The 22,279-nt window shown below is 41.1% G+C and overlaps 2 protein-coding genes across 2 annotated transcripts; both read left to right on the top strand.

The window, feature by feature from the left end:
• The first annotated feature begins 987 nt into the window (after nucleotides 1-987).
• Nucleotides 988-10,878, top strand: LOC115202180 (sialic acid synthase-like). Its single transcript, XM_029766126.1, has 7 exons — nucleotides 988-1,218; nucleotides 2,075-2,290; nucleotides 2,412-2,511; nucleotides 2,676-2,830; nucleotides 4,318-4,584; nucleotides 8,787-9,282; nucleotides 9,330-10,878. The coding sequence occupies exons 1-6, from the start codon at nucleotides 1,087-1,089 to the stop codon at nucleotides 8,988-8,990; spliced, it is 1,074 nt and encodes a 357-aa protein (XP_029621986.1). The 5' UTR covers nucleotides 988-1,086; the 3' UTR covers nucleotides 8,991-9,282; nucleotides 9,330-10,878.
• A 111-nt stretch (nucleotides 10,879-10,989) lies between these two features.
• Nucleotides 10,990-22,034, top strand: LOC115202181 (sialic acid synthase). Its single transcript, XM_029766127.1, has 7 exons — nucleotides 10,990-11,217; nucleotides 12,075-12,290; nucleotides 12,412-12,511; nucleotides 12,676-12,830; nucleotides 14,398-14,664; nucleotides 18,864-19,359; nucleotides 19,407-22,034. Exons 1-6 carry the CDS (start codon nucleotides 11,086-11,088, stop codon nucleotides 19,065-19,067), a joined length of 1,074 nt encoding a protein of 357 aa, XP_029621987.1. The 5' UTR covers nucleotides 10,990-11,085; the 3' UTR covers nucleotides 19,068-19,359; nucleotides 19,407-22,034.
• The last annotated feature ends 245 nt before the right edge of the window (nucleotides 22,035-22,279 follow it).

Genomic DNA, 22,279 nt, shown 5'->3' with positions numbered 1-22,279 from the left:
AGCTAGCTGTTGCTAGTTAGTTAGTCCTGGGAGGTGAACAATGAGTTGTTATTTTACCTGACATGCATCTTTTCCTGAATTTAGCTGTTTCTTTGTACAATTTTGACCCGGAGTCGTACAAAATCGCGTGTTTCTCTACTCCAACGATAAATCCACAGATGAAAAGAGACACCTAGTTAATTATCTTTAATGAATCTCTCCTCGTGTGTTTATCTTTTTCCTGATATCCAATAAGGAGGCGACAATCAACACACTGTGCATCTCAAATAGAACCAAGTTCTACTGTAGCTCTTGGCCACGCAGAGATGTGGGGGAAATGATTGAATAACATGTATGTGGAACAAAAACTTCAAGTAAAAACTCAAATTGGAAAAACTATTTAGTAACCTGAAATAAAATAATCAAGAAAAACATTTGAAAAGCTAAAACTATATTGAAACTACAATTTCAAGTCTGAAAACAAACTGAACTAAACTTAATTTCAAATAAAAATCAAAAAACAAAAATGTTTTATATTAAATTACAAAACCAAGTAACTTTGGTGATCGGTGAGGTTTGCATGTTAGGAATCACGTCGGCTCTATTCATTGCATTTCTATCTGCAACGTTTGGCTACTGAACATGGCACTGGGCGATGTATAGTCAGAAGCAAGTTTAAAAAAATAATAATAATATTGATGGAAACAAACAGATTAGAATATAGTAGACTTGACTGTCTATATAAGGTACATTTATTTACATATGTGTGGTGGATGTTTACTTTACTTTTCTATATCAGAGGATGTGAAATAGAATTTGGTGTTTAAAAGGTCAAATACAATGTATACAAATAATGATTGACAACTCCTATAATAAAACATTATTCATTACAATGTCTCACATTTTGACTCTTGAGAATCCTGACCTGTGAGTGAATGGAGAACCTTTATTTTGAAACATGAGTGGAGAGGAATCCACAACGTGTAAATTAGCTCGACTTTTTCCGCGAGAACCTACAGCTGACTGTCTCATTACTTCTGGCTCAGAGCAAGCGAACATCTTATCGCTACAAAAAGTTTAGGAAACCGCATTTATCACATTTCCAAAATGCCTCTGAAATTCGAGCTTTGTCCTGGCAGGATGATTGGGGGTTCTAACCCCTGTTTCATTATTGCTGAAATTGGACAGAACCACCAGGGAGATATCGAAATTGCCAAGAAAATGATCAAGATGGCCAAGGTAATGTTAGTAGCAACATTTGAATGAGTTTTCTTAGCTCAGCTGCTGTATTGGGGACCATGGTACTGACTTACTTGCTAGTAAACTAGCAGCTACTTTAGTATAAAGTAGATTCCAGTGCCCACAGAACTGTAAAATGACAGTAGTTCTGCTACTAACTGCTGTTGCTTGCTGGGGCTGTATTTAAAATGGTGAATTTGTGACATTGAGACCATGGGCATCTATTGGTCAATTTAGTAAGGACTAATAATGGTGGATACAGAATTCCTACCAGAGCCAGAGATGTGGCACAGATACCCAACCTCATATACACAACATTTCACACCATTTGACTGTTTTATGAAAAGGCAGTGGGTGTGTTAGCTACAGATTTACGATATAATGTGATTTAACCAAAGATTTTTGGTATCCATTCAAGTTTCAAGTCAAGTTTAAGCTTTTTAATTTCACGTGCACAAGTAGTGAAATGCCTTTCTTGCCATAGCTACAGGTTAGGTACTGTTTGGTGTAGCACAGTGACATTTCGACCAACCTTAACTTGGCGATACTATCTTTTGTTTTTGATTCAGCCAAACATCTATCTTCTAAAATGTCAGTGTCCAGTTGCAGGTGATGCGTTTAAATGTATTAAGGTTTTGAGTAATCCAACAATGTCTTTGTCGCCATCTTGTCTATTTCAAATCTTCTCTCATTGTTCGAGACAGGTGAGTGTCATCATGACATGTGGCACTTTGGGGTGTGGACCCACCTGTCTCAATCAATGAGAGAAGATTTGAAACAAGGTTCCCTCCTCATCCTCATTGGCAACACATTTTACAACTATTTTACCCTACTCATATTGAAAATCAATTCACAGGACTGTGGGGCAGACTGCGCCAAGTTTCAGAAGAGTGAACTTGAGTACAAGTTCAACAAAGGTGCTCTGGAGCGTCCGTACACCTCCAAACATTCCTGGGGAAAGACATACGGTGACCACAAGCGCCACCTTGAGTTCAGTCATGAACAATATAGAGAGCTCCAGAAATATGCAAAGGAGGTTGGAATCTTCTTCACCGCTTCTGGAATGGACGAGGTAAGAGGTTATTCCATGATAAATGTCTATTGTATTTGTCTGCTGTGACTGTGTAGATATTCAAGCATGATTTCAAGCAAAACATGCATGACTATCCCAACTGCTTTGCATCGCTTGTTAGATGGCTGTGGAGTTCCTGGATGAGCTTGATGTGCCCTTCTTCAAAGTTGCCTCATGCGATGCCAACAATTTCCCCTATCTGGAACTGACTGCAAAAAAAGGTCAGTGATTTAAGTTAACACTGTGTTATATATGTACTACATCTTTGCCACCTGTTACTGTGATAAAAGTGAAATGTTACCAATTTTATATACTCTGAATGTGTAATATGTGGCATATCAGTAAAGTTAGTTTCTGTTGAAATTACAACTTTGTTTAACCTCAGGACGGCCTATGGTGATATCCAGTGGGATGCAGTCAATGGCGACAATGAGACGGGTCTATCAGACCGTCAAGGAACACAATCAGAACTTCACCATCCTACAGTGCACCAGTGCCTACCCATTGGACCCTGAGGATGTCAACCTATGTGTGATAGCAGTAAGATTTCCCATTGGTTTATTACAAAAAAGGATTGTCAGGCAGGATCAGCAGGTTATCTGTTGTCTGGCAGGATCAGCAGGTTATCTGTTGTCACCCGAGTAATATCATAAGGAAACATAAAGTGTGTTAAATGCACTGCAATGAGGGTGCGTCAAATGCACAGCAATGAGAGAGAGAATGAGAGAGAACGAGAATGAGAGAGAACGAGAATGAGGGAGAACGAGAATGAGGGAGAACGAGAGAGAGAGAACGAGAACAAGAGAGAGAGAGAGAGAAGAAGAGAGAGAGAACAAGAACGACAGAGAGAACGAGAGAGAGAACAAGACCGAGAGAGAGAGAACGAGAGAGAGAACGAGAACAAGAGAACGAGAGAGAGAGAACGAGAGAGAATGAGAACGAGAGAGAGAGAACGACAACAAGAAAGAGAGAACAAGAGAGAGAGAACGAGAACGAGAGAGAGAACGAGAACAAGAGAGAGAGAGAGAACGAGAGAGAGAACGAGAACAAGAGAACGAGAGAGAGAGAACGAGAGAGAGAGAACGACAACAAGAAAGAGAGAACAAGAGAGAGAGAACGAGAACAAGAGAGAGCGAACGAGAACAAGAGAGAGAGAGAGAACGAGAGAGAGAACGAGAGAGAGAACGAGAAGAAGAGGGAGAGAACGAGAAGAGGGAGAGAACGAGAAGAAGAGGGAGAGAACGAGAAGAAGAGGGAGAGAACGAGAAGAAGAGGGAGAGAACGAGAAGAAGAGAGAGAACGAGAAGAAGAGAGAACGAGAACAAGAGAGAGAGAGTGAATGAGAACAAGAGAGAGAGAACAAGAGAGAGAGAGAGAACGAGAGAGAGGGAGAGAACAAGAGAGAGAATGAGAACGAGAGAGAACGAGAACAAGAGAGAGAGAGAACAAGAGGGAGTGAGAGAGAGAACGAGAATGAGAGAACAAGAGTGAGAGAGAGAACAAGAGTGAGAGAGAGAACAAGAGTGAGAGAGAGAACAAGAGAGAGAGAGAGAACAAGAGAGAGTGAGAGAACAAGAGTGAGAGAACAAGAGAGAGAGAACGAGAACAAGAGAGAGAATGAGAGAGAGAACGAGAACGAGAACGAGAGAACTAGATCAAGAGAGAGAGAACGAGAACAAGAAAGAGAACGAGAGAACAAGAGAGAGAGAGAACAAGAGAGAACGAGAACAAGAGAGAGCGATAACAAGATCGAGAGAGAAACAGAACAAGAGAGAGAATGAGAACAAGTGAGAGAATGAGAACAAGAGAGAGAGAACGAGAACAAGAGAGAACGAGAACAAGAGAGAGAGAACGAGAACGAGAGAGAGAGAGAGAGAGAGAACAAGAGAGAGAGAGTGAATGAGAACAAGAGAGAGAGAACAAGAGAGAGAGAGAACAAGAATTTGACAGATTTCTGTTCAGGCCACCACTGAAGGAAATGAATTGACCCATGGAATGTTACTCTCCCTTTTCCTGACATACTGTAGGAATACCAGAAGGAATTCCCTGATATTCCCATCGGATATTCTGGCCATGAGAGGGGAATCAGCATCACCGTGGCAGCAGTGGCAATGGGGGCAAAAGTTGTGGAGCGTCACGTGACCCTGGACAAGAGCTGGAAGGGCAACGACCACGAGGCGTCACTGGAGCCTTCTGAGCTGACAGAGCTGGTCAGAGCCATCCGCCTGGTGGGGCGGGCCCAAGGCACGGGCATCAAACAGATGCTACCCTGTGAGAAAGCTTGCCATGTCAAGGTGAGTTAGCTTCGGGAGGTTTAAATGAAAATAAATATGACATCATTTTTGGAGACTGTTATTACTATGAATGGTAAAGGGAAAATATTTATTTAGTATATTTTTGACATACAGTGCATTCAGAAAGTATTCAGACCCCTTCCCTTTTTCCACATTTTGTTACGTTACAGCCTTATTCTAAAATGTATTAAATTGTTTTTTTTCTCTCCTCTCACCAATCAACACACAATACCCCATAATGACAAAGACAAAAAAAAATGGTTTTAGACATTTTTGCTAATTAATAAAAAATGTAAAACTGAAATAACACATTTACATACAGTACCAGTCAAAAGTTTGGACACACCTTTTTATTTATTTTTACTATTTTCAACAAAACTTCGAAATAACACACATGGAATCATGTAGTAACCAAAAAAGTGTAAAACAAATCGAAACATATTTATATTTGAGATTCTTCAAAGTTGCCATCTTTCCCTTGATGACAGCTCTGCACACTCTTGACATTCTCTCAACCAGCTTCATGAGGTAGTCACCTGGAATGCATTTCAATTAACATGTGTGCCTTGTTAAAGGTTAATTTGTGGAATTTCTTTCCTTCATAATGCATTTGAGCCAATCAGTTGTGTTGTGACAAGGTAGGGGCGGTATACAGAAGATAGCCATATTTGGTAAAAGACCAAGTCCTTATAATGGCAAGAACAGCTCAAATAAGCATCATTACTTTAAGACATGAAGGTCAGTGAAAAGTTTATTCAAGTGCAGTTGAAAAAACCATCAAGCACTATGGTGAAACTGGCTCTCATGAGGACCGCCACAGGAAAGGAAGACCCAGAGTTACCTCTGCTGCAGAGGATAAGTTCATTAGAGTTAACTGCACTTCAGATTGCAGCCCAAATAAATGCATCACAAAGTTCAGAACATCAACTGTTCTGAGAAGACTGCATGAATCAGGCCTTTATGGTCGAATTGCTGCAAAGAAACCACTAGTAAAGGACACCAATAATAAGAAGAGACTTGCTTGAGTCAAGAAAAACGAGTATTGGACATTAGACAGGTGAAAATCTGTCCTTTGGTCTGATGAGTCCAAATTTTAGATTTTTGGTTCCAACCATTGTGTCTTTGTGAGACGCAGAGTAGGTGAACAGATGATCTCGGCATGTGTGGTTCCCACCGTGAAGCATGGAGGAGGAGGAGTAACAGTGCTTTGCTGGTGACACCGTCTGATTTATTTAGAATTCAAGGCCCACTTAACCAGCATGGCTACCACAGCATTCTGCAGCCAAACGCCATCCCATCTGGTTTGTGCTTAGTGGGACTATCATTTGTTTTTCAACAGGACAATGACCCAACACACCTCCAGGCTGTGTAAGGGCTATTTGACCAATAAGGAGAGTGATAGAGTGCTGCATCAGATGACCTGGCCTCCACTTTCACCCAACCTCAGTCCAATTGAGATGGTTTGGGATGAGTTGGACCGCAGAGTGAAGGAAAAGCAACCAACAAGTGTTCAGCATATGTGAGAACTATTGGAAAAGACTGTTGGAAAAACATTCCAGGTGAAACTGGTTGAGATAATGTCAAGAGTGTGGGAGCGATTACAGTCTCAAGTCTTCTTGGGTATGAAGCTACAAGCTTGGCACACCTGTATTTGGGGTATTTCACCCATTCTTCTCTGCAGATCCTCTCAAGCTCTGTCAGGTTGGATGGGGACAGCTAGACAGCTATTTTCGGGTCTCTCCAGAGATGTTCGATCAGGTTCAAGTCCGGGCTGTGGCTGGGCCACTCAAGGACATTCAGAGACCTGCTCGAAGCCACTCCTATGTTGTCTTGGCTGTGTGCTTAGGGTCGTTGTCTTGTGGGAAGGTGAACTTCGCCCCGGTCTGAGGTCCTGAGCGCTCTGGAGAAGGTTTTCATCAAGGATCTCTCTGTACTTTGCTCAGTTCATCTTTCCCTCGATCCTGACTAGTCTCTCAGTCCCTGCTTCTGAAAAACATCCCCACAGCATGATGCTGCCACCACCATGCTTCACAGTAGGTATGGTATTGGCCAGGTGATGAGCGGTGCTTGCATTCAAGCCAAATAGTTCCAATCTTGGTTTCATCAGATCAGAGAATCTTGTTTCTCATAGTCAGAGTCCTTTAGGTGCTTTTTGGCAAACTCCAAGCGGGATGTCATGTGCCTTTTACTGAGGAGTGGCTTCTGTCTGGTCACTCTACCATAAAGGCCTGATTGGTGGAGTGCTGCAGAGATGGTTGTCCTTCTGGAAGGTCCTCCCATCTCCACAGAGGAACTCTCGAGCTCTGTCAGAGTGACCATCGGGTTCTTGGTCACATCCCTGACCAAGGCCCTTCTCCCCCGATTGCTCAGTTTGGCCAGCTCTAGGAAGAGTCTTGGTGGTTCTAAACTTCTTCCATTTAAGAATGATGGAGGCCACTGTGTTCTTGGGGACCTTTAATGCTGCAGAAATGTTTTGGTACCCTTCCCCAGATCTGTCCCTCGACATAATCCTGTCTTGGAGCTACATACAATTCCTTCAATCTCATGGCTTGGTTTTTGCTCTGACATGCACTGTCAACTGTGTGACCTTATACAGACAGGTAAGTACCTTTCCAAATCATGTCGAATCAATTTAGTTTACCACAGGTGTACTCCAATCAAGTTGCAGCAACATCTCAAGGACGATCAATGGAAACAGGATGCACCTGAGCTCAATTTCTGTGTGCTTAGGGTCACTGACTCTGAGTAAAGCCAGTGTCTATGTATGCGGATGACTCAACACTATACACGTCAGCTACTACAGTGACTGAAATGACTGCAACACTCAACAAAGAGCTGCAGTTAGTTTCAGAGTGGGTGGCAAGGAATAAGTTAGCCCTAAATATATCTAAAACTATAAGCATTATATTTGGAACAAAACACTCACTAAAGCTCAACTAATTATTGCAATAAATAATGTGGAAATTGAGCAAGTTGAGAAGACTAAACTGCTTGGAGTAACCCTAGATTGTAAACTGTCATGGTCAAAACATATTGATGCAGTAGTAGCTAAGATAGGGAGAAGTATGTCTATAATAAATGATGCTCTGCCTTTTTAACAACACTATCAACAAGGCAGGTCCTACAGGCCCTAGCTTTGTCTCATCTGGACTACTGTTCAGTCACGTGGTCAGGTGCCACAACAAAGGACTTAGGAAAATTGCAATTGGCTCAGAACAGGGTAGCATGGCTGGCCCTTGGATGTACACAGAGAGATAATATTAATAATATGCATGTCAATCTCTCCTGGCTGAAAGTGGAGGAGAGATTGACTTCATCACTACTTTTATTTATGAGAGGTATTGACATGTTGAATGCACCGAGCTGTCTGTCTAAACTACTGGGACACAGCTCAGACACCCATGCATATCATACAAGACATGCCACAAGAGGTCTCAGTCCCCAAGTCCAGAACATATTATGGGAGGCACACAGTGCTACATAGAGCCATGACTACATGGAACTCTATTCCACATCAAGTAACTGATGCAAGCAGTAGAATTAGATTTTTTTTTAAAACACCTTATGGAACAGCGGGGACTGTGAAGCAACACAAACATTGGCACAGGCACATGCATACACACACACACGATAACATACGCACTATACATACACATGGATTTAGTACTGTATATATGTGGTAGTGGTGGAGTAGAATTGTATTAACTGCCTTAATTTTGCTGGAACCCAGGAAGAGTAGCTGGGGATCCATAATAAATACAAAATACACATTTCGAGTTTCATAGCAAAGGGTCTGAATACTAATGTGAATAAGGTATTTATGTTTTGCAAACATTTCTAAAAACCTGATTTTGCTTTGTCATTATGGTGTATTGTGTGTAGATTGATGAGGAAAATGTTTTATTTAATACAGTTTAGAGTAAAGCTGTAACGTAACAAAATCTGGAAGAAGTGCTTGGCTCTGAATAGTTTCCGAAGGCACTGTATATACAAAATATACCAATAATATACTAAATAAATATTTTCCCATTGACATTTGTAATAATACATTTCTCCCAAAATGGTTATATTCACTTTCATTTAAAAGGTAGGTCCATTATGTTTGTCATAAACCTCCCTTACATCAAGTATTCTCTTTGTACTGTATAACCTACAACAGCACATACTGCAGGAGGAAATCTCCATATTATTTTCTCTTCCAGCTGGGGAAGTCAGTGGTGGCTAAGGTGGCGATCCCCAAAGGCACGGTGCTGAGTATGGATATGCTGGGGGTGAAGGTGGGCGAGCCGAGGGGCGTCTCTCCTGAAGACATGGGTCAGCTGGTGGGCAAGGCCGTCACAGAGGACGTGGAGGAGGATGGGAGCATCACGCCACGTATGGTGGACGGCTACAACAACAAGGGCTGACAAACATGTTAACATGCTGACTAGACCAGTGTTATGATACTGATGGTATGTCAGGACAGATGGTCTGTTTACATGTCTACCGTTGTGGCTAGATGGAGTAGGCCTACATCTTCATCTAGTGGTCATGTCAGCATTGCAGCAACGCCTAACCCTTATAATTTCCCTCACTTTAACCTCAGTCTCCTAACCTGCTATGTTATTTCACCAAACCTAATGTGTTGGTTCCCCTTATCAGCCACGTTAATTCCCGCAACCAGCTATGTAAACAGACCATCAACCCGACATACGATCAGTATCACCAGACGGCCACGTTGCCTGCGGCAGCGTTGCAAAATCAATGTATCCATTATTCAATCATTTAACTGCTCATGCGCATCAATGGGCGTCTGCATAGCCAGGCGGTAAATAGAACTTGGTTCTATTTCAGACCCTTAATGCCTGCAAGTCCCTCCTCTCCCATCTACTCATTGGTTTTCACGAGCATACTAACCCACCTGGGTGATTGAAAGACGAACGAGAAGAGATTCATCAAAGAACGCTATCTGAAAACGAACTAGGCTTCCCCTTTCATCTGTGGATTCATTGTCGGAGTGGAGAACATGATTTTGTATGACCCCCAAAAATTCTGCAAAGATCCAGCAAAAAAAAGGGACCCTATATTTTAACTAAACTAACAAACCAATGTTTTTGTCCCAGGGCAAATTAGCTAGCAATAGTTCCATATCCATGAATGAGTCGTGTGTTTCAACCTGTCCCCAAAGTAATATAGTGTAGTTTGTGTTGCTGATTTAACCTGCGTGTATGAACGTGTCTGATGGGGATAGTTGAAATGAATATGTTCATGGTGGATGCACTTGAGGGGCTGGTTTGGTGAAGCGGCATTCGCATGTTGATTTTGTCCATCCACATCAGATGCGATCATGACACTAAGGTTAAAATATCAAAGCCAACTGTGAACAAACTATATTCATTTGTGGACAGGTCGAAACAATCATGGACATTTAGGTAGCTAGCTGTTGCTAGTTAGTTAGTCCTGGGAGGTGAACAATGAGTTGATATTTTACCTGACATGCATCTTTTCCTGAATTTAGCTGTTTCTTTGTACAATTTTGACCCGGAGTCGTACAAAATCGCGTGTTTCTCTACTCCAACGATAAATCCACAGATGAAAAGAGACACCTAGTTAATTATCTTTAATAAATCTCTCCTCGTGTGTTTGTATCTTTTTCCTGATATCCAATAAGGAGGCGACAATCAACACACTGTGCATCTCAAATAGAACCAAGTTCTACTGTAGCTCTTGGCCACGCAGAGATGTGGGGGAAATGATTGAATAACATGTATGTGGAACAAAAACTTCAAGTAAAAACTCAAATTGGAAAAACTATTTAGTAACCTGAAATAAAATAATCAAGAAAAACATTTGAAAAGCTAAAACTATACTGAAACTACAATTTCAAGTCTGAAAACAAACTGAACTAAACTTAATTTCAAATAAAAATCAAAAAACAAAAATGTTTTATATTAAATTACAAAACCAAGTAACTTTGGTGATCGGTGAGGTTTGCATGTTAGGAATCACGTCGGCTCTATTCATTGCATTTCTATCTGCAACGTTTGGCTACTGAACATGGCACTGGGCGATGTATAGTCAGAAGCAAGTTTAAAAAAATAATAATAATATTGATGGAAACAAACAGATTAGAATATAGTAGACTTGACTGTCTATATAAGGTACATTTATTTACATATGTGTGGTGGATGTTTACTTTACTTTTCTATATCAGAGGATGTGAAATAGAATTTGGTGTTTAAAAGGTCAAATACAATGTATACAAATAATGATTGACTACTCCTATAATAAAACATTATTCATTACAATGTCTCACATTTTGACTCTTGAGAATCCTGACCTGTGAGTGAATGGAGAACCTTTATTTTGAAACATGAGTGGAGAGGAATCCACAACGTGTAAATTAGCTCGACTTTTTCCGCGAGAACCTACAGCTGACTGTCTCATTACTTCTGGCTCAGAGCAAGCGAACATCTTATCGCTACAAAAAGTTTAGGAAACCGCATTTATCACATTTCCAAAATGCCTCTGAAATTCGAGCTTTGTCCTGGCAGGATGATTGGGGGTTCTAACCCCTGTTTCATTATTGCTGAAATTGGACAGAACCACCAGGGAGATATCGAAATTGCCAAGAAAATGATCAAGATGGCTAAGGTAATGTTAGTAGCAACATTTGAATGAGTTTTCTTAGCTCAGCTGCTGTATTGGGGACCATGGTACTGACTTACTTGCTAGTAAACTAGCAGCTACTTTAGTATAAAGTAGATTCCAGTGCCCACAGAACTGTAAAATGACAGTAGTTCTGCTACTAACTGCTGTTGCTTGCTGGGGCTGTATTTAAAATGGTGAATTTGTGACATTGAGACCATGGGCATCTATTGGTCAATTTAGTAAGGACTAATAATGGTGGATACGGAATTCCTACCAGAGCCAGAGATGTGGCACAGATACCCAACCTCATACACACAAAATTATCACACCATTTGACTGTTTTATGAAAAGGCAGTGGGTGTGTTAGCTACAGATTTACGATATAATGTGATTTAACCAAAGATTTTTGGTATCCATTCAAGTTTCAAGTCAAGTTTAAGCTTTTTAATTTCATGTGCACAAGTAGTGAAATGCCTTTCTTGCCATAGCTACAGGTTAGGTACTGTTTGGTGTAGCACAGTGACATTTCGACCAACCTTAACTTGGCGATACTATCTTTTGTTTTTGATTCAGCCAAACATCTATCTTCTAAAATGTCAGTGTCCAGTTGCAGGTGATGCGTTTAAATGTATTAAGGTTTTGAGTAATCCAACAATGTCTTTGTCGCCATCTTGTCTATTTCAAATCTTCTCTCATTGTTCGAGACAGGTGAGTGTCATCATGACATGTGGCACTTTGGGGTGTGGACCCACCTGTCTCAATCAATGAGAGAAGATTTGAAACAAGGTTCCCTCCTCATCCTCATTGGCAACACATTTTACAACTATTTTACCCTACTCATATTGAAAATCAATTCACAGGACTGTGGGGCAGACTGCGCCAAGTTTCAGAAGAGTGAACTTGAGTACAAGTTCAACAAAGGTGCTCTGGAGCGTCCGTACACCTCCAAACATTCCTGGGGAAAGACATACGGTGACCACAAGCGCCACCTTGAGTTCAGTCATGAACAATATAGAGAGCTCCAGAAATATGCAAAGGAGATTGGAATCTTCTTCACCGCTTCTGGAATGGACGAGGTAAGAGGTTATTCCATGATAAATGTCTATTGTATTTGTCTGCTGTGACTGTGTAGATATTCAAGCATGATTTCAAGCAAAACATGCATGACTATCCCAACTGCTTTGCATCGCTTGTTAGATGGCTGTGGAGTTCCTGGATGAGCTTGATGTGCCCTTCTTCAAAGTTGCCTCATGCGATGCCAACAATTTCCCCTATCTGGAACTGACTGCAAAAAAAGGTCAGTGATTTAAGTTAACACTGTGTTATATATGTACTACATCTTTGCCACCTGTTACTGTGATAAAAGTGAAATGTTACCAATTTTATATACTCTGAATGTGTAATATGTGGCATATCAGTAAAGTTAGTTTCTGTTGAAATTACAACTTTGTTTAACCTCAGGACGGCCTATGGTGATATCCAGTGGGATGCAGTCAATGGCGACAATGAGACGGGTCTATCAGACCGTCAAGGAACACAATCAGAACTTCACCATCCTACAGTGCACCAGTGCCTACCCATTGGACCCTGAGGATGTCAACCTATGTGTGATAGCAGTAAGATTTCCCATTGGTTTATTACAAAAAAGGATTGTCAGGCAGGATCAGCAGGTTATCTGTTGTCAGGCAGGATCAGCAGGTTATCTGTTGTCACCCGAGTAATATCATAAGGAAACATAAAGTGTGTCAAATGCACTGCAATGAGGGTGCGTCAAATGCACAGCAATGAGAGAGAGAATGAGAGAGAACGAGAATGAGAGAGAACGAGAATGAGAGAGAACGAGAATGAGAGAGAACGAGAATGAGAGAGAACGAGAATGAGAGAGAACGAGAGAGAGAGAACGAGAACAAGAGAGAGAGAGAGAAGAAGAGAGAGAGAACAAGAACGACAGAGAGAACGAGAGAGAGAACAAGACCGAGAGAGAGAGAACGAGAGAGAGAACGAGAACAAGAGAACGAGAGAGAGAGAACGAGAGAGAATGAGAACGAGAGAGAGAGAACGACAACAAGAAAGAGAGAACAAGAGAGAGAGAACGAGAACAAGAGAGAGAACGAGAACAAGAGAGAGAGAGAGAACGAGAGAGAGAACAAGACCGAGAGAGAGAGAACGAGAGAGAGAACGAGAACAAGAGAACGAGAGAGAGAGAACGAGAGAGAGAGAACGACAACAAGAAAGAGAGAACAAGAGAGAGAGAACGAGAACAAGAGAGAGAGAACGAGAACAAGAGAGAGAGAGAGAACGAGAGAGAGAACGAGAGAGAGAACGAGAAGAAGAGGGAGAGAACGAGAAGAGGGAGAGAACGAGAAGAAGAGGGAGAGAACGAGAAGAAGAGGGAGAGAACGAGAAGAAGAGGGAGAGAACGAGAAGAAGAGAGAGAACGAGAACAAGAGAGAGAGAACGAGAGAGAGAGAACGAGAACAAGAGAGAGAGAGTGAATGAGAACAAGAGAGAGAGAACAAGAGAGAGAGAGAGAGAACGAGAGAGGGAGAGAACAAGAGAGAGAATGAGAACGAGAGAGAACGAGAACAAGAGAGAGAGAGAACAAGAGGGAGTGAGAGAGAGAACGAGAATGAGAGAACAAGAGTGAGAGAGAGAACAAGAGTGAGAGAGAGAACAAGAGTGAGAGAGAGAACAAGAGTGAGAGAGAGAACAAGAGAGAGAGAGAGAACAAGAGAGAGTGAGAGAACAAGAGAGAGAGAACGAGAACAAGAGAGAGAATGAGAGAGAGAGAACGAGAACGAGAGAACTAGATAAAGAGAGAGAGAACGAGAACAAGAAAGAGAACGAGAGAACAAGAGAGAGAGAGAACAAGAGAGAACGAGAACAAGAGAGAGCGATAACAAGATCGAGAGAGAAACAGAACAAGAGAGAGAATGAGAACAAGTGAGAGAATGAGAACAAGAGAGAGAGAACGAGAACAAGAGAGAACGAGAACAAGAGAGAGAGAACGAGAACGAGAGAGAGAGAGAGAGAGAGAACAAGAGAGAGAGAGTGAATGAGAACAAGAGAGAGAGAACAAGAGAGAGAGAGAACAAGAATTTGACAGATTTCTGTTCAGGCCACCACTGAAGGAAATGAATTGACCCATGGAATGTTACTCTCCCTTTTCCTGACATACTGTAGGAATACCAGAAGGAATTCCCTGATATTCCCATCGGATATTCTGGCCATGAGAGGGGAATCAGCATCACCGTGGCAGCAGTGGCAATGGGGGCAAAAGTTGTGGAGCGTCACGTGACCCTGGACAAGAGCTGGAAGGGCAACGACCACGAGGCGTCACTGGAGCCTTCTGAGCTGACAGAGCTGGTCAGAGCCATCCGCCTGGTGGGGCGGGCCCAAGGCACGGGCATCAAACAGATGCTACCCTGTGAGAAAGCTTGCCATGTCAAGGTGAGTTAGCTTCGGGAGGTTTAAATGAAAATAAATATGACATCATTTTTGGAGACTGTTATTACTATGAATGGTAAAGGGAAAATATTTATTTAGTATATTTTTGACATACAGTGCATTCAGAAAGTATTCAGACCCCTTCCCTTTTTCCACATTTTGTTACGTTACAGCCTTATTCTAAAATGTATTAAATTGTTTTTTTTCTCTCCTCTCACCAATCAACACACAATACCCCATAATGACAAAGACAAAAAAAATGGTTTTAGACATTTTTGCTAATTAATAAAAAATGTAAAACTGAAATAACACATTTACATACAGTACCAGTCAAAAGTTTGGACACACCTTTTTATTTATTTTTACTATTTTCAACAAAACTTCGAAATAACACACATGGAATCATGTAGTAACCAAAAAAGTGTAAAACAAATCGAAACATATTTATATTTGAGATTCTTCAAAGTTGCCATCTTTCCCTTGATGACAGCTCTGCACACTCTTGACATTCTCTCAACCAGCTTCATGAGGTAGTCACCTGGAATGCATTTCAATTAACATGTGTGCCTTGTTAAAGGTTAATTTGTGGAATTTCTTTCCTTCATAATGCATTTGAGCCAATCAGTTGTGTTGTGACAAGGTAGGGGCGGTATACAGAAGATAGCCATATTTGGTAAAAGACCAAGTCCTTATAATGGCAAGAACAGCTCAAATAAGCATCATTACTTTAAGACATGAAGGTCAGTGAAAAGTTTATTCAAGTGCAGTTGAAAAAACCATCAAGCACTATGGTGAAACTGGCTCTCATGAGGACCGCCACAGGAAAGGAAGACCCAGAGTTACCTCTGCTGCAGAGGATAAGTTCATTAGAGTTAACTGCACTTCAGATTGCAGCCCAAATAAATGCATCACAAAGTTCAGAACATCAACTGTTCTGAGAAGACTGCATGAATCAGGCCTTTATGGTCGAATTGCTGCAAAGAAACCACTAGTAAAGGACACCAATAATAAGAAGAGACTTGCTTGAGTCAAGAAAAACGAGTATTGGACATTAGACAGGTGAAAATCTGTCCTTTGGTCTGATGAGTCCAAATTTTAGATTTTTGGTTCCAACCATTGTGTCTTTGTGAGACGCAGAGTAGGTGAACAGATGATCTCGGCATGTGTGGTTCCCACCGTGAAGCATGGAGGAGGAGGAGTAACAGTGCTTTGCTGGTGACACCGTCTGATTTATTTAGAATTCAAGGCCCACTTAACCAGCATGGCTACCACAGCATTCTGCAGCCAAACGCCATCCCATCTGGTTTGTGCTTAGTGGGACTATCATTTGTTTTTCAACAGGACAATGACCCAACACACCTCCAGGCTGTGTAAGGGCTATTTGACCAATAAGGAGAGTGATAGAGTGCTGCATCAGATGACCTGGCCTCCACTATCACCCAACCTCAGTCCAATTGAGATGGTTTGGGATGAGTTGGACCGCAGAGTGAAGGAAAAGCAACCAACAAGTGTTCAGCATATGTGAGAACTATTGGAAAAGACTGTTGGAAAAACATTCCAGGTGAAACTGGTTGAGATAATGTCAAGAGTGTGGGAGCGATTACAGTCTCAAGTCTTCTTGGGTATGAAGCTACAAGCTTGGCACACCTGTATTTGGGGTATTTCACCCATTCTTCTCTGCAGATCCTCTCAAGCTCTGTCAGGTTGGATGGGGACAGCTAGACAGCTATTTTCGGGTCTCTCCAGAGATGTTCGATCAGGTTCAAGTCCGGGCTGTGGCTGGGCCATTCAAGGACATTCAGAGACCTGCTCGAAGCCACTCCTATGTTGTCTTGGCTGTGTGCTTAGGGTCGTTGTCTTGTGGGAAGGTGAACTTCGCCCCGGTCTGAGGTCCTGAGCGCTCTGGAGAAGGTTTTCATCAAGGATCTCTCTGTACTTTGCTCAGTTCATCTTTCCCTCGATCCTGACTAGTCTCTCAGTCCCTGCTTCTGAAAAACATCCCCACAGCATGATGCTGCCACCACCATGCTTCACAGTAGGTATGGTATTGGCCAGGTGATGAGCGGTGCTTGCATTCAAGCCAAATAGTTCCAATCTTGGTTTCATCAGATCAGAGAATCTTGTTTCTCATAGTCAGAGTCCTTTAGGTGCTTTTTGGCAAACTCCAAGCGGGATGTCATGTGCCTTTTACTGAGGAGTGGCTTCTGTCTGGTCACTCTACCATAAAGGCCTGATTGGTGGAGTGCTGCAGAGATGGTTGTCCTTCTGGAAGGTCCTCCCATCTCCACAGAGGAACTCTCGAGCTCTGTCAGAGTGACCATCGGGTTCTTGGTCACATCCCTGACCAAGGCCCTTCTCCCCCGATTGCTCAGTTTGGCCAGCTCTAGGAAGAGTCTTGGTGGTTCTAAACTTCTTCCATTTAAGAATGATGGAGGCCACTGTGTTCTTGGGGACCTTTAATGCTGCAGAAATGTTTTGGTACCCTTCCCCAGATCTGTCCCTCGACATAATCCTGTCTTGGAGCTACATACAATTCCTTCAATCTCATGGCTTGGTTTTTGCTCTGACATGCACTGTCAACTGTGTGACCTTATACAGACAGGTAAGTACCTTTCCAAATCATGTCGAATCAATTTAGTTTACCACAGGTGTACTCCAATCAAGTTGCAGCAACATCTCAAGGACGATCAATGGAAACAGGATGCACCTGAGCTCAATTTCTGTGTGCTTAGGGTCACTGACTCTGAGTAAAGCCAGTGTCTATGTATGCGGATGACTCAACACTATACACGTCAGCTACTACAGTGACTGAAATGACTGCAACACTCAACAAAGAGCTGCAGTTAGTTTCAGAGTGGGTGGCAAGGAATAAGTTAGCCCTAAATATATCTAAAACTATAAGCATTATATTTGGAACAAAACACTCACTAAAGCTCAACTAATTATTGCAATAAATAATGTGGAAATTGAGCAAGTTGAGAAGACTAAACTGCTTGGAGTAACCCTAGATTGTAAACTGTCATGGTCAAAACATATTGATGCAGTAGTAGCTAAGATAGGGAGAAGTATGTCTATAATAAATGATGCTCTGCCTTTTTAACAACACTATCAACAAGGCAGGTCCTACAGGCCCTAGCTTTGTCTCATCTGGACTACTGTTCAGTCACGTGGTCAGGTGCCACAACAAAGGACTTAGGAAAATTGCAATTGGCTCAGAACAGGGTAGCATGGCTGGCCCTTGGATGTACACAGAGAGATAATATTAATAATATGCATGTCAATCTCTCCTGGCTGAAAGTGGAGGAGAGATTGACTTCATCACTACTTTTATTTATGAGAGGTATTGACATGTTGAATGCACCGAGCTGTCTGTCTAAACTACTGGCACACAGCTCAGACACCCATGCATATCATACAAGACATGCCACAAGAGGTCTCAGTCCCCAAGTCCAGAACAGACTATGGGAGGCACACAGTGCTACATAGAGCCATGACTACATGGAACTCTATTCCACATCAAGTAACTGATGCAAGCAGTAGAATTAGATTTTTTTTTAAAACACCTTATGGAACAGCGGGGACTGTGAAGCAACACAAACATTGGCACAGGCACATGCATACACACACACGATAACATACGCACTATACATACACATGGATTTAGTACTGTATATATGTGGTAGTGGTGGAGTAGAATTGTATTAACTGCCTTAATTTTGCTGGAACCCAGGAAGAGTAGCTGGGGATCCATAATAAATACAAAATACACATTTCGAGTTTCATAGCAAAGGGTCTGAATACTAATGTGAATAAGGTATTTATGTTTTGCAAACATTTCTAAAAACCTGATTTTGCTTTGTCATTATGGTGTATTGTGTGTAGATTGATGAGGAAAATGTTTTATTTAATACAGTTTAGAGTAAAGCTGTAACGTAACAAAATCTGGAAGAAGTGCTTGGCTCTGAATAGTTTCCGAAGGCACTGTATATACAAAATATACCAATAATATACTAAATCAATATTTTCCCATTGACATTTGTAATAATACATTTCTCCCAAAATGGTTATATTCACTTTCATTTAAAAGGTAGGTCCATTATGTTTGTCATAAACCTCCCTTACATCAAGTATTCTCTTTGTACTGTATAACCTACAACAGCACATACTGCAGGAGGAAATCTCCATATTATTTTCTCTTCCAGCTGGGGAAGTCAGTGGTGGCTAAGGTGGCGATCCCCAAAGGCACGGTGCTGAGTATGGATATGCTGGGGGTGAAGGTGGGCGAGCCGAGGGGCGTCTCTCCTGAAGACATGGGTCAGCTGGTGGGCAAGGCCGTCACAGAGGACGTGGAGGAGGATGGGAGCATCACGCCACGTATGGTGGACGGCTACAACAACAAGGGCTGACAAACATGTTAACATGCTGACTAGACCAGTGTTATGATACTGATGGTATGTCAGGACAGATGGTCTGTTTACATGTCTACCGTTGTGGCTAGATGGAGTAGGCCTACATCTTCATCTAGTGGTCATGTCAGCATTGCAGCAACGCCTAACCCTTATAATTTCCCTCACTTTAACCTCAGTCTCCTAACCTGCTATGTTATTTCACCAAACCTAATGTGTTGGTTCCCCTTATCAGCCACGTTAATTCCCGCAACCAGCTATGTAAACAGACCATCAACCCGACATACGATCAGTATCACCAGACGGCCACGTTGCCTGCGGCAGCGTTGCAAAATCAATGTATCCATTATTCAATCATTTAACTGCTCATGCGCATCAATGGGCGTCTGCATAGCCAGGCGGTAAATAGAACTTGGTTCTATTTCAGACCCTTAATGCCTGCAAGTCCCTCCTCTCCCATCTACTCATTGGTTTTCACGAGCATACTAACCCACCTGGGTGATTGAAAGACGAACGAGAAGAGATTCATCAAAGAACGCTATCTGAAAACGAACTAGGCTTCCCCTTTCATCTGTGGATTCATTGTCGGAGTGGAGAACATGATTTTGTATGACCCCCAAAAATTCTGCAAAGATCCAGCAAAAAAAAGGGACCCTATATTTTAACTAAACTAACAAACCAATGTTTTTGTCCCAGGGCAAATTAGCTAGCAATAGTTCCATATCCATGAATGAGTCGTGTGTTTCAACCTGTCCCCAAAGTAATATAGTGTAGTTTGTGTTGCTGATTTAACCTGCGTGTATGAACGTGTCTGATGGGGATAGTTGAAATGAATATGTTCATGGTGGATGCACTTGAGGGGCTGGTTTGGTGAAGCGGACACACGCAGGCATTCGCATGTTGATTTTGTCCATACACATCAGATGCGATCATGACACTAAGGTTAAAATATCAAAGCCAACTGTGAACAAACTATATTCATTTGTGGACAGGTCGAAACAATCATGGACATTTAGGTAGCTAGCTGTTGCTAGTTAGTTAGTCCTGGGAGGTGAACAATGAGTTGTTATTTTACCTGACATGCATCTTTTCCTGAATTTAGCTGTTTCTTTGTACAATTTTGACCCGGAGTCGTACAAAATCGCGTGTTTCTCTACTCCAACGATAAATCCACAGATGAAAAGAGACACCTAGTTAATTATCTTTAATAAATCTCTCCTCGTGTGTTTGTATCTTTTTCCTGATATCCAATAAGGAGGCGACAATCAACACACTGTGCATCTCAAATAGAACCAAGTTCTACTGTAGCTCTTGGCCACGCAGAGATGTGGGGGAAATGATTGAATAACATGTAAGTGGAACAAAAACTTCAAGTAAAAACTCAAATTGGAAAAACTATTTAGTAACCTGAAATAAAATAATTAAGAAAAACATTTGAAAAGCTAAAACTATACTGAAACTACAATTTAAGCCCTTTTTTTTTTTACTACTGGGGTTTTCGACAGTGATGTGTATAAACCCTGGATTACTGACAGGGGGCGCTGTATTGAAGCCATCTTGGCACTCCTGATTTGTATAAATATTTTGGAAGCTATAGAAATGCATTTATTAATGTCTACTTTCGTTTTTGACATGTGCATTATATTACAGACACCTTAAAGCATACTTTGAAATTATATTATGTGAGCTAAACATAAAAAATGAAAAATATATAAAACATTTCCTAGTCTTTTATTTTTAATTTTTTTTAGAGAGAGTACTACTTTTCATGTGCCCACTACAACAACAAAACATACTGGGATACATGTAATTTTGTCCTTGGAATATTTAATTGAAATACTGTAGAATTACATTCATTCCTATGGAGGTCTGCTCCTACAAGGGAGTACCAATAGCAATCCAGGGTATATATTGGTTTTCAAGCTTCTGGCGGTTTAAATGCGTCCAGTAGATGACGATGTTTCAAATAGGCCTAGTTTGTGCATCACTAGCTATCAGTGAAGAAAGGCAAAACCCCGTATGAGATTATTTAGAGTACATTACTGGAAAGGACAAAAGGAAATGTATTGTGGTGTCAGAAGATGGCAGCCAGTGTAGAACAGAGATCAAATAAAATCAAGCTAAAGACAAGGTGAGACAGCTACCAGCTATTAGTAGCTCCACGTCAACGGCAACCAGTAACAGAGAGCAGAAACTTGGCAACCTCATTCAAATTAGTTTAAAAAGAGAGAAGAAACACTGGTTCATTTATTCATCGAGTCTGTCAAGTCTAAAGACTATGTGAGGAGCCAGGAGTATTTAACACTACATAACAAGTGTTCATTGTTGTCAATTTAAAAACATTTGTGTGGTGGATTGTTGACCTGCATCATAAAAAACGGATGTTCATTTCTGTGTAACAATCAAAATACTTCTGGCTGTTACTCAATCATGTATTTTTCAGATGCAAAATTCTACAATATTACATAAACATAACATGTTAAATGTGGATTTTTGCTTTTGTTGCAGCTGCTTTTAATTAACCTTATTTGAAGGTGTTAGTGAATCATACGTTTAACCTGAACTCTGGCTGAAAATGTTATTAGTTACATAATATTTACACTGCATCACAAGCGTTCATTGTGGACAATTTAAAAAGGATTGTGTGGCGGACTGTTGATCCTCATTCCTCTAAAACAGATGTTCATTTCGGTGTAACAAAATACACCTGGCTGTCATCCAAAAATGGGAGTTTCAGTTTCTGGTTTCATGCTGTTTTTTTACTAGATGGAAACAAACATTCAATGAATCAGACTTGACTACAAGTGCCTAGTTAAGAAGAGAAAATACAAACTATGATCAGTAGTGACTGAAATGATTGCATTCTAATTGAATGCTTAACTGTTCATGTATAAATGAAATGGCCATTTTTGTTAAATTGCACAATGGATTGCGCTACAAAAATGTCAAATACAAAATGCCAAACAGTAATGATTGTCATCTTTACCTTTTTCATCCAAAATCACACTCCTTAATTGCAATTATATTGTTTTGTGATAAAATTCTGGTACAAAGGAGTGTCAAAAGTGAAAACATACCGTATATACAATACCAGTCAAGTTGGACACTCCTACTCATTCCAGGGTTTTTCTTTATTTTTTACTGTTTTCTACATTGTAGAATAATAAAGAAGACATCAAAACTATGAAATAACACATATGGAATAATGTACT

Source organism: Salmo trutta, chromosome 11 (genome assembly GCF_901001165.1).
Source record: "Salmo trutta chromosome 11, fSalTru1.1, whole genome shotgun sequence".
Lineage (NCBI taxonomy): Eukaryota > Metazoa > Chordata > Actinopteri > Salmoniformes > Salmonidae > Salmo > Salmo trutta.
The sequence above is the reverse complement of the archived record's forward strand: the minus strand, read 5'-3'. Positions and strand labels throughout refer to the sequence as shown.